Source organism: Kalmanozyma brasiliensis (genome assembly GCF_000497045.1).
Source record: "Kalmanozyma brasiliensis GHG001 unplaced genomic scaffold PSEUBRA_SCAF5, whole genome shotgun sequence".
In the NCBI taxonomy this organism is placed as follows: domain Eukaryota; kingdom Fungi; phylum Basidiomycota; class Ustilaginomycetes; order Ustilaginales; genus Kalmanozyma; species Kalmanozyma brasiliensis.
Window position 1 is genome coordinate 757,008 of NW_015961988.1, and position 12,358 is coordinate 769,365.

Below are 12,358 nucleotides of genomic sequence, written 5' to 3' on the forward strand. Positions count from 1 at the left end.
AAAAATAAAAAGCTGTCAGCTGGCTCATCACGCTACGCCTCGGCTTGAAATTGGGATATGAGACAGAGGCGTCGTCGGTCAATCCACTACGCCTCGCCTCAGCTACTCTGCTAGACTCACTCAGACGAGATCGAGACTAAGAAAGGCAGGTGTGTCATAGAGGTGCTAGCACAGATTGAGTTGGACGTTGGCGTGAGGAATGTGCTACGTTGACTTGGCAAATGGAGAGAGGGACTAGGGGGAGCGAGCATCACGAAGCACATCACTCTGGTCAAAGGCGCAATATGATGAACGACGACGAGGATGATGGGTTTGACAGGTCAGAGTGTCAGAAGTCTGCTCGCACTCTGGTGGCAGCGATGCAAGGTAGAAGCGTTGCCAAACCGCATTGACACGTCGACGGAGGCAGAGCACAGCCGACCTGCGGGCTGTCAGGTGTCTGCATGCATGTGTTGGTTGACACGCAGCCGAGCCAGCAGACGATTTTTCATTTTGGCCAAAAGCGAGACGCGAGACTGATGGACCGCCAGTTTGGTTCTCCGCCCTGTGACGGGAACAAGGATCTACAGCACATCATTCACAAGAGCCAAGCGAGGGCTGAGAAAGTAACACCTTCAACCGAGACATGCTGCCCCCTCTTTTCTGCCTCCCTGTTTCTCTGAGACTCAACCTCTCATCTCCCCGTGGCGTACCTTGAATCCAGTCGTCTGACCTGTTGACCCGTTGAGTCGTTGACAGCGACGTACCACATCGTTCGCACGCATCTCATCGTCGCTTGTCAGGGCGGACCCCACATGCACAACAACTCGAACCTCGATTCGCCTTGCTTGATTTGCTGCAGCTTCGCCCTGTCCGTGTGGAAAGCACGCGATGTCGCCGAGTCGTAAAATTCAAAAATGCCACGCTGCAAAGCTCTTTGCTGGCAAAAAAGCTTGTCTCTCCGACGTGTGAACTTTTTTAGCGAGGCCTGTCAGTGAGCTGCTCAACGCGACCGCAACCATGTGGGGGTTTTGCTGTCCTTTGTTGCCCCTCCGCCTGCAGGTCGAAGATGAGGGTTCTGACAGCTTCACACATGCGAGTCCTTGAACGCCGCATCCGCCTGCTCGCTCCGAGCCATGTCGACCGTTGAGGCGACATCAGCATCGAAATGCGACGCGATCACCGATCCCGCCTCACCTTGACAAACTTCTTGCACTCATCGAGCTGCCGTCCCACAGCTCCTCTCCAATGTCACTTAGCATGGCCGCACAATATGGTCGAAAGAAACTTTGCATTCCCTCAACTCTGCCTACTAGCATTGTACGCCTGAACAACCTTGCTGATCTGCTTGAACAACCAATTCCGTGTGCTCACATCGGGCAGATGCAAAAACGGACCACTCACTCCTCCCCTCAACACCAACGCGATTCCCTCCTTTTCGAGCGAGATGCTGCTTAGATCGCTCAGCGGCACCTCCCACATGACCTTCAACCGCATCGTCCGGATATACAGGATCCTCGACACCGTCAACATAATGACTGCGTCGCCCTCTTGAGAGCCCACGTCGACGTGAGCGACGTACGAGTCCTTCATCAGCCGGCCGTTGTCGACATTTTTGAGCCACGTTTGGCCGAGCGCCTCGCGGTCCGAGTAGGGGCGTACGATGCCATCCGCTGCGATGTAACGTGGGAGACGTACGCGGTCGATGTCGTTCTGGTCGAAAACCATCGTCGTGTTCCGCACGCCTTCGGTGACGTTGCTCGCCAGATCGAACACGCCGACCGCTGGCTTGGTGATGGCACCCACCAAGCCCTTGCCGACACCTTTGAGGAAGCCACCCGCTCCACCGCGTTCGGCGCCTTCCAGCGGTCGCAGCGCCAAACCCTCAAATCCACTTGCCACCGAGGTGAAAAACGAGTTGGCGCCCGCCGTGATGCCGTACAGCGCATGACGTGGCTTGTTGCGGAATCGCGTCATCCGTCGCCTCGACTGGAACTCCTTATCCATCGTCGCCGCTGCTAGACCTTTGCCGATCGAACCCGTCACCTTGGACACCGAGTCCGTCAGACCAAATACCGTCTTCTTGACAAATGAGCTGGCGCCCCTCGCAATGCCCAGCCCCAACTCCCGGTTGCCGTGCATGACCAACCCCTGGTACGGCTCGTAGAAGATATCGGCCACACCGGACGAGACGTTGTTGAACAATCCCACGGGATTGCCCAAGAAATCCGCCGAGCCCAGCACACGGTACAGCTGCAGCAGGAACCCCTGCGTGTAGTGGTACACGATCCTCTGCTGCAACACGGCCGTGCTCAGTCGCACATTCTCGATCACCAACGCGTTGAGCCGCACGGGTGCCTCGTTGACGTTGCCCAGCGCCATCGTCAGCGCGTTGAACAAAAAGATGAGCGGGTTGCGCGAGCTCACCTTGTCGTCACCGTTGACGCGCTCCGTGCGCATGAACGACAGGTTCAGCGAGATGGGCTGCAGATGCAGGATCTCGAAATAGATGTCGTCCGACTGGCTCTGCAGCCCGCTCGGCTCGGGAACTTCGCGAGGATGCTCGATAAAGTCCGTCTCCTTCTCCGCCTCGAGCTGCCACGCGGCGCCTTCGAATTTGGAGAACTCGTACAGAGCGAACAGGAAGTCTTCGTCCAGCTCGGCCGTGATCTCTTGCAGCAGCACCGATGCGTACTTGATATGCGTCACACCATGCGTCTCGTCCTTGAGCATGATCACCGACGCCTGCAACGTCGGATGCACCTCCAGATCCTTGCCGTCCTTGGGTAGCACCGTCGGATACAGCACGATCGGGAACAGCCCACCAAAGAGCTGATTATCGATCTGGATCCACTTGCAGATCACATTCACCGCCGTCGTCACCTCCGACTCGGTGTAGTGCAGCTCAAGGCCGCGGAACGACACGTAGGCGAGCTCCTGGATGTTCTGGTTGATGAGCGAGATGCCTACACCTTCAAACTCGAGGTTGTACGCCGTGAGGATGTTGGTGTCGACGTCGACGGCCACGAATCCGGCGTCTTTGCTGTTGACGCTCGACACTGTGTCGCTGCGTGAGAAGGTCGAGTTCTGCCGCTTCAGCTTGAAGTTGCTGTACTCTTCCTTGTAGTTGCTCAGCACCAGCGTCTGCTGTGGACCGTCGGCGCGCACGTCGATCGCCATGACCCGCACGCCTCCTCCGTCGGGCGCAGGGAACTTGAACGGCAACAAGCTACCGATCTCGAGAATGTTGACGTTGCGCTCGCGACCGTGAACGACCAGCTTGATCATCTTGTTCGGTGCCGCAGGATAGTCCCAGGCGTACTTCATCTTGGAGCGCGGCTTGAGCTCGTATCGTTTGCCGACGGTCTCGTCGATGGATCGACCGCTTCCGCTTTCGTCGACACGCTCGGTCGCCTGCATGAATTGCACCGTGTAGTCGCTCTCGTTGCGCAACATGTACGGCCAGGGACCTTCCTCCAGACTCAACGAGATGAAGATCGTAGGGCCTTCCAGCAACACCTCGGCTTTGATCAGGTGCTGATGTTGGCCTGTCTTGGCGATGCGCAAAAACACGCTGCCGATGTCTTCGATGTTGAACGGCGCGGTCCACTTGTTGTTGATGCCAGGGTACGCGAGCGTCATCTGCCGGGTCGCTCCCACCCGCAAGAAGTGCAACGGCACCCGCTGACCCGGCTCGACAGAGACAAAGTCGGCAGCGCCCGCCTCTCGCAGGTTGAGCGGCTCGGTGAGGTTGTTGCGCACGAGGTACCGCGGCGTGAGCTTGACCACCTTGGACAATTTGAACTTGCCCAAGCCATCCTCGACGGTGAGACCGACATGAATCTCCTCGTTCCTCGACGCCGACGGGATCACCACCTCGGTCTCGGAGCCGATCGCCTCGAAGGACAGCGGCTTGGACCACTGCGAGTCGCCCACCCGCATCAGCACGCGATTGCGGCGATCATTCGAGTTGTGCGAGAACAGGAACGGCTCGGGCGTCTTGCGCGTCTCGGCAGAGATCCCCGTCTGGTCTTGACCGGCAACCAGCTTAGCGCTGCCCAGCCACGACTTGGTCTTGAGCGCAAACGGCAAGCCGCTCTGATTGATGAAAATGTAAGGCGAGTAGATCTGCACTTTGAACGCACCACCCGAGTCAGGGTGTTTCGAGTAGTGGAGACGCAGGTTGAGCTTCAAGTTCTCGGCATCAGCGAGCGTCATCACCTTCTCGACAGGGAAGTCGTCCGGATTGTCGGTCGCAATGATGGCAAACTCGCTCGGCGAGAAGCACGACGACTGGATATCGACGCTGAGCAGCAGCAAATGCGAGATCTCTACGACGTGGATCGGGCTGATGCCACCTTTGCGTAGGTAGCTCGACCAGTTGTGGTTAAGGTTCTTGTCAAAGATGCGATACTGGATGTCGTAGGGCAGCAGGTTCTCGACCTCGACCGGCGCACGCAGACGCAAGGTCAGGCGTGGGTACGTGCGGCTGTTGGGATCTTGTCGGTCGTAGATGGCAAAGCTTTGGAAGCGGAAGGGCGCCTCGCTGGCGTCGTGGGCACGACAGGTCAAGGTCCAGGTCGACTTCTTGACCAAGTCCTGCCAATTGAGCGACTCCTGACACCAGTCGTACTCAAAGCCTGGATCAGGACGGATCTTGACCCGGCAGTGGTAGGCTGCTTCGATGGGCACGGGACAGTCCTCGCCCGGACCGATGCGGCGAATCTGGTCCGTGACGTTGCCTTCGTGATCGAGAATGACCATCTCAACGGGGATGAGCGTCTTGTTCTCAATCTTGAACGACGACCGGAAGGTGATGTACTTGACGTTGTTCTGCAGCTTGACCTCGTACTGGACTCGATGAGCCACCTTGTCGAGCTTGGGCCGCAGCGTCAACATGTACTCGCCTTCGCGGTCGACCGAGATGTGGCGCAGGCGTTCCCAGGGCATGCCGTCGATCTGAAGCGAGAGGCGGTTGCTGCCACTCTCGTGGATGTTCTCACGCATCGACTTCCAGTCGTCGAACCTCCACGGCATATCCTGACCATCGTCCAGGTGCTGTGCGGAGGGCTTGCTCTTGCGCTCTCGATCGCCGTGCTCGGGCCACAAGGAGATGCGGTAGCCGGTCCGATTCTGAACCACGAATGGCGCGCGATTGCGCTGCTGCAGATCTTGCAGGTCGACCTCGTTGATCAGGTTCATGGCCGCCAGTCCCGTCTCGATGAGCGTTGTGGTGATGTTGAGCTCGAGACGCTTCTTGCTCGAGATGGTCGCGTTGAAGCGCGAAGGCGCGGTGCTCGTCTCCATGTGGAACTGCACGCCCCACGGATCGATGAGCGGCTCCCAGTGCGACCGGGAGAGGTTGTAGTAGTTGATGTAGAGGTCGACAAAGGTGCTGGCATGCATGTCGCCGGACCAGTCGCGCACATCGACGGCAAACTTGGAGACGTTGAGGTCGAGCATCGGCAGCGAGTGCGCATCGCTGATGAGAATGATCTGGAGACCGGCAAAGTCCGCCCGCAGCGACTCCTTGGCCATGACCAACTCGGCGTCTTCGATGCGCTGCGGTCGCTTGCCCTCCGAGGTGCTGCTGGTATCGTCCAAGGTCGGTTTGACGGGCTTGGTGGTGAGCGAGTCGATCGTGTTGCTGGTGCTTGCCATCGAAGCTTGCCTGCGTTGCGAAGATGCAATGCTCTTGGCGTCGGACTGGCCCGAGCCTGCTGCTGCTGCGGCCGATGACTGCTGCGACGAGAGCTCGATGGCCTTGTTGACAACGGACTGGATCATGAGAATGTCGCGAATGGACACGCGCAGCACCAAGGGCTCGACATCGACCTCGATGCTGGTCAGGGAGCTCGTCTCGCTGATGCGGCTATCCATCGACATGGCGAGGTCGAAATTGTCGAGCAGGCGCAGAGTGTCTTTGGGCCGATGCATCCTGCACATGAACATGCCAAACTGATCCACTTTGAGCGCCATGATGCCTTGCTGCGACATGAGCACCTGCTTGATCGAAAGCACAATAGCCTCGGTATCGTGCCGTTCCGGTGCGGCCAGCAGGATGATGGTGGGATCGACAACATTGACTCGGAACGCCAACGTCCCTGCAGCAGCGGCCGCAGGTGGCTTTGGTGCGTTCGGATCCGCGTCCTGCTTCGTCGATGTCGCGGGCGGTGGAGCGGCACTGACGGCGTTGCCTGCCATAGCTCGTTCTGTGTTTTCGTCAGCAGGGGGCGTGTCAGGAAAAGCACTCATAAAGAAGTTGAGAAGCGCAAAGACGGGGTCGAGCGAGAAGATGACTTTGGGACTGTCCACCGTGATGAGGGCCAGGGCCGAGCCGTCGTCACCACCAGAAACACTGTAGCTCATCATGAATTGATGGCCATCGTGCTTGACGGCAGGTACGATCTCGCGGAACTTGGTGTCCTTGTCCGGCCGCTGATCGGTCACGGTGAAGGTCTTGAGGGCGACCTCGGCTTCCATCGAGCTGTCCGACAGCATCTTGAGCTTGACTTCGGATCCGTTGATGGAGAAGCGAGCCAGCTGCGCATTGTACAGTGTTTCTTGGCCCGTGGCAGCCGAGGTGAAGAGCTCGAGCTGGATCGAGTTGACGTCGAAGAACATGTCCAGGCTCGTGTAGACAGGGGTGTCGCCGTCTTCCGTGTGTACGACGGTACCGAGCTCGGGGAGCATATCCACGCCAGGACCCTTCTTGGGAGGCGTGGCTGCATCTCCGGCTTTGCCTGGCGCGCCACTGGCTGGCTTGCCTTGGCTCGGCGTCGATGGCAGCTGGCCCGAGGCGGAACGTGACTTGGTTGCCGTGGTCGAAGGCGCTGGCTGCGAGGCTGTCACAGGACTCGAGACCGCCGTGCTGCCATCGTCCGACTCCGTGGCCTCCTCCGCCAGCCCGGCAAATGCGCGCGGGATCGACTGCGTCAGCTCCATGACGAAGCAGTATTGCGCCTCGGTCAACTTGATGTGGACATCCGACATCTTGGCTACCATCTGCGTTTCAGGGCTATCGCTCGCGGTGCCTGCAGGAGCACTGGCTCGATCCGACTGGATCATGTCGAGCGAGATGTTGACATCGTCGATCATCTGCACGTGATACTCCTGGCTACCGTACCGCAAGCGCGATGCGAGTCGAATGTGTCGCAGACCCGCCTCGATCTTGGTGATGGCTTCCTTGTTGTCGCGGATCGCAAAGGTGTTCTTGGCGTAGATCTCACCCAAGTTGGCCGTCATCACGTCAGTCGAGTCGGCCGACCTGGGCAGCACGACGATGGGCGTCTTGACAAGGATGTCGTAGTGCATCTTGTCGACGCGCTCCTGGAGCTGCGATGCTTGATTGGAAGCTGCGAGCGTGGCCGCATCGTACACGGCCTTCATCTGCGCAAACTTGCTGAAGAACTGCAGCAGGTCACGGATGGGCTCTTCCACGAACGTGAACTTGAGCGAGCCGGATCGCAGCCAGATGGACGAGTCATAGCCAGGGTACGAGGCTTCGTCCGCTTCGTCAAAGGTCTCGTAGGTGAAGTCGGCCAGCTCGTCGCCTTGGATGCTGAGCAGCTTCTTGAAGTGCGGATCCGCGACGCTGCGCTTGGCATTGTCGTACAGAAGCAGCGAGCCGAGACGCGCAGCCACACGGATGGTGTTTCCACGCAGCATGACGGCGACATCGGCTGTGGACAGGGTGAGCGTTGCCAAGAGACTGCCGTCGTTGTTGAGACGGAGCACGATCGAGTTGAGCTTAACGCGGACACGCAGCTTCTCCTTTCGCTCCGAGTCTCCTCCACTTGTGACGGCTTGCATGTTCGCATTCGACTCGGAGGGTCGAATGGAGGGTCCTCTTGATGTCGCGTCACTGGGTCGGCGCTCCGACGAGCGACTAGGACGACGCTGCTGTTGCTCTTCGGACGACTGTGACGAAGGCGAGGGCTCGTCTACCGAGACGAACGTGGTCATGATCCAATCATAGACGGCCAAGACACTGACGCGCGTCAGCATCACATTGATGGTGGAGAGCTCGACATTGACCGTCTGGTCGATGCCCTCGTACTTGGTCATGAACTCGGGCGACTCTGGACTGACGCGCGTGTATCGCACACGGACCAGATCGCGCTGCTCGGAGGGCGATGCCGCGCCGGACGAAGCGGTCGAGTCGCCTGTCGCGGATCGTGTCATGCTGTCGCGGACATGCTTGGACGTGATGAGGTGGCGGAACTGTGCGCCTTGATCCACAATCTTGTCTTCGAGCTCGAGACTGCGGAGGCCCACATCGACGTCCATGTGGTACGGATAGACCGCCAGGTGCAGCAGGAAGCCTTCGAAGCGAGCATCGACCAACAGACGATCTGGCTGCGAGGGGTCGGTGGCGGATCTGTAGATCGAGCCCTGGAGCGAGTCGACGACAAATTCGAGCTCGAAGGTCTTCTGATGCGCATTGATCTTGTCGACCGTGGGATCCTCGGCGTCCTGAAACTCGTCCTTACCGTCATCCTCGTCCGGTCCAGCGTCCACGATGTATTCGTCTTCGCCGCGCAGCTGCCCTGCAAGTCGCTGACGGCGGGCTTTGTTGAGATCGAGGGTCTCGGAAGGTCGGCCACGAGCACGCCGCGATTTGGAATCTGCCGTGTCTTTGTCATCGTCACCATCGTCACCATCGTTGTCATCCTCAGCATCGTCGTTCTGCCGTGATCTGCTGATTGCCACCGGCTCGAGCTCCTCTTCGATGGCACCCAGACCAGAGGTAGGCGAGCTATCTGTCGCGTCGTCAAAGTTGGGGATGGCGACTTCGATGATGCGCATGAGCGTCTTGTACTTTCGGTCGGAAAAGTTGACGCGCAGCGTCGGCAGATGACCCGTGATCTTGAACTTGGTCAAGTTGGGAGCTGAAGCGAGGATCGAGTTGTGCACTGTAAAGTCCAAGTTGATGCGCTCTAGCAGGTGCAGGCCATGGTCCGTCGAGTTGGAGTGAAGCCCCTTCATGCACGAGTCGATGTCGTTGCCCATGACGAGCTGGGCTGATTCGAGCTTGACAAAGAAGCGGTCGTACATGAGGTCCTCGAGCTGTCGGTAGTCTTCTGCTGTGTAAGCGTGGTTTTGCTTGGAGCGCACCGTGTCGAGCGCCTTCTGATCGGCAAGCACCGAGCGGACGGCGATGCGACCAGCATCGAGTACCATGTGCTGGCACTTTTTGGTGGTGACGTCTTCCGGCACGATGATGATGGGTGCCTTGATGTCGACGACCATGTCGATGGTCTTGTGGTTCTGCAGCGCGTTCTCCAGACCGGCCCGCGTCTCTTTGCGGATGCCTTCGATGGTCTCGCTGGCGACGTCGATGAGCGCACCGATGAGCTCGAGCTCGCTTTCTGGTGGTTTGAAGAAGCGCACGATCGACTCGACCAAGCCGCGATGGTAGATGATCTCCATCGATCGCATCTTGAGCGTCAATGCATTGTCGGCACGGTCGTCGAGCGGCTTGAGCTCGTACTTGGCGTAGAAGAAAGGATTGTCGGGATCGCTCTCCTCCTCGACTTCTTGCTCGATGCGCTTGAGATCGCCTCCATTGGAGTTCTGACGGCTCGGATTATCGAACTCTTCGTCTTTGACACGCACGACTTGTGGGTAGAGCGAGTTGGGCGTGGTACCATCGTAGACACGCAGACCGCCGAGGGCCACGGCGGCTTCGAGGTTCTCGTGCCGTTGAATGACGTTGGCTTGCAGCGAGTCAAACACAAGCGAGAGAATGTCGGTGCCTCGAGCGTGGTCCTTGAGTGCGACGGATCCCGTCTTGAGCTTGGTGATGAGGCGCAGATGCATGGCATCCCTCGGTGCATCGACAGCCTGTGTGAGGGATGTGGCGCTGGCTTCCTCGTCCCATTCGATGGCATCGTAGAGCTCCTTTCGCTGCTGTTCGTTGAGCACGCCGTTCTCTTGATCTTGGTGCTGTTGATGGCCGCCTCCACCCCAGATCCAGCCGAGCCATCCGCCTCCGCTGTTTCTCTTGTTGTGACCGTCATTGCCGGTGCCGCCGTGATCGAGGTCTTCCTTCTTGGCTGCTAGCCTCTCTTTGCGAAGGTCGTGCCGCGCTATGGACCGGTAGAAGCGGATGTCTTTGTAGTCGAGCTTCTTCTCGAGCTCCTCCAGTCGTGAACCGCTGTCGCTCTGTGCAATGGCAACTCCCGCTTGGTTCTGATTCGCCTTCTGCACGCTGCGCTCCTTTTGCTTGAAGAGCTCGACGTACTCTTTGCGGTCATCGCGTCGCTGACGGAAGTAGTCCCATGTCCAGACGCGATGTCGCTCGTGTACCTCGTTGAGGATGGCATTTCCTGCGAAGCGGAGGAGTGCTCGGGGTCGGTTCTCCTCGAGCTGCTGGGGAGTGGGACGGAATCTGCGATATTGAGCTTGACGTGTGTAGAAGTGGAAAAGATCGGCGACCGAGATGACGTCGCGGTACTGCTCGTCATCGAGGGCGAAGCCAAGCTCTTCGAATAGGAGCTGTGCATCCATCTTGGGCACTTCCGAGGTCATCTTTTTGCGCATCACGAGTCTGCCTGCACCCGAGACGGGCTTGAGAATGTACTGGTGGCTCGGGGTGGCTCCATCACGAGCGATCAGGGCGCTGAACTTCTTTTGCGCTTCCGAGATCTCATGACCAGCGAGCGACTCGGAGTCTGTGTCCCAGTAGACCGAGAGCGACTCGAGACGTGCGAGCTTGTGGATACCATCTCCGCTGTTCTGAATGAAGGTGGGGTTCCAGTTGGCGTCGGTGGACACGGCAGAGAACTCGGCCAGGGTGATACCGGCAGAGAAGGGATGTTCTGGGTTGGACAGACTGTCCTCGTATCGGATGTGAATGTTGCGGACGGTGAACTGCAAGTTGTCGACAATCTTGGTGATGAGCGAGCTGGTGAAGGATTGGTTCTTTTGCTCGTCCTCGCTCGACATGCCTACGCCTTGACCGCTGCCGAGAAGCTCCGCGTTGGCGAGCTTCTCTTGCTTTGCGGCTTGAGCTCGCTGCGCCTCTTCCTCTTCGTCGACCTCGACACTGCTGTTCTTGGGTGCAGCGAGCAGGTAGACATTTTCGACGAGGATGCGGACGGGCTTGCCTTTGAGATTGGACCAGGGGATGGAAAGGGTGAGGTCGCCGAGGTAGCCCTCCTTGACGTCTATGGGGAGTCGGAACTTGTCGAGAGCGGATGTCTTGAGGCGAAGATTGCGAAGCTTGACATCTCCGGACCAGATCCCGACATTGAGCTGACTCGTGTTGAGGCCGTCGACATAGGCTGCCAGGACCCTGTTGAGGACCGTGGCCAAGACACCTTCCAGCATGGTGCCAATTTGTCAGAGTAGCGATCCGCTTGGTGCTTTGCAGGGAATGATGAGCACTCGGAAGGCCAGGCAGCTCGATGGGCCGTTCAGAGGGGGCGGTGTACGTTGTTCATAGATAAGTCGACAGCGCGCTGTAGCAGCCGTGAAGGACAGTGATAAAGATCGGGATGCCTGCTGAACAGGGGCCACAGCAGGTCGTGCCAGACTGTCGATACCGTGATACAAGGTGGTGGCAAGCAATCGGGTCAAGACGAGGCTCTTGGATCGCTGTCGAGATGATGATAGAGGAGGAGGAGGAGAGCTCAGTTGACTGATTGGATCGTGCGTCGTCTCGGTGTCTGAGCGGACCCTTCGATGGAGAACCCAAAAAAAGAAATATATGAATAATAAAATTGAATTAACGGATCGAGCCCCTTTTGGCTCTGGGTTCTCAAGGCTGGAATGCATGGCTCAGCTGAGCGTGGCTTGCGATCTCATCTCAGCCAGGTGCAGACGGTGCTGCTTCGATCGGCTGCGAAGTGACGTCGGAACGCGACAGACACAGCAACGTGGAATTTTAAAAAGATTGTTAGAGTTGGCACGCAGTCTCGCATTGCATTCATATCAACTCGCTATGGCCAAGACACTGTCACGGCTACGAGATTGGTGGCTAGCTCAGGTTGACGCTAGTCAGTCCATCCCATGCTTCTCATCTGAAAAAAAGACCCAGGGGTACTATTAAGATCGAGTTTGTCTATGACAGCCAGTGTGAACGGCTTGTGTGGTCTATGAACGGTGCGTTGGCGGATCAACTTGGGCCTGCTTTGGCCAATGCGCTGGGTTAGGATTGAGAGCATGGTCAGATAGGTGGACACCTCCTCACACGCTCTTGTCTTGCACGTTGCATCTGACATCCAACATCCTCTTCTCCTTGACACCTTCCGAAATGTCGATCAATTGGACCGGAAGCGGCAGCTTTGCTCTGAGTCGACAGCGACGACGGCAAGAGAAGCTACGACAGCATTATCCCTACCGAACCCCTGTCTATCATGACGACGCGCAGGAC

At 58.1% G+C, this 12,358-nt stretch overlaps 1 protein-coding gene across 1 annotated transcript; it reads right to left on the reverse strand.

Annotated features, from left to right (window-relative positions):
• Positions 1 to 1,278: 1,278 nt before the first annotated feature.
• On the reverse strand, positions 1,279 to 11,313 carry PSEUBRA_005323 (Vacuolar protein sorting-associated protein 13A N-terminal domain protein; the record flags this gene model as incomplete). The annotated part of the gene is made up of 1 exon (XM_016438764.1): positions 1,279 to 11,313. The coding sequence occupies one exon, from the start codon at positions 11,311 to 11,313 to the stop codon at positions 1,279 to 1,281; it is 10,035 nt and encodes a 3,344-aa protein (XP_016290619.1).
• Positions 11,314 to 12,358: the final 1,045 nt, after the last annotated feature.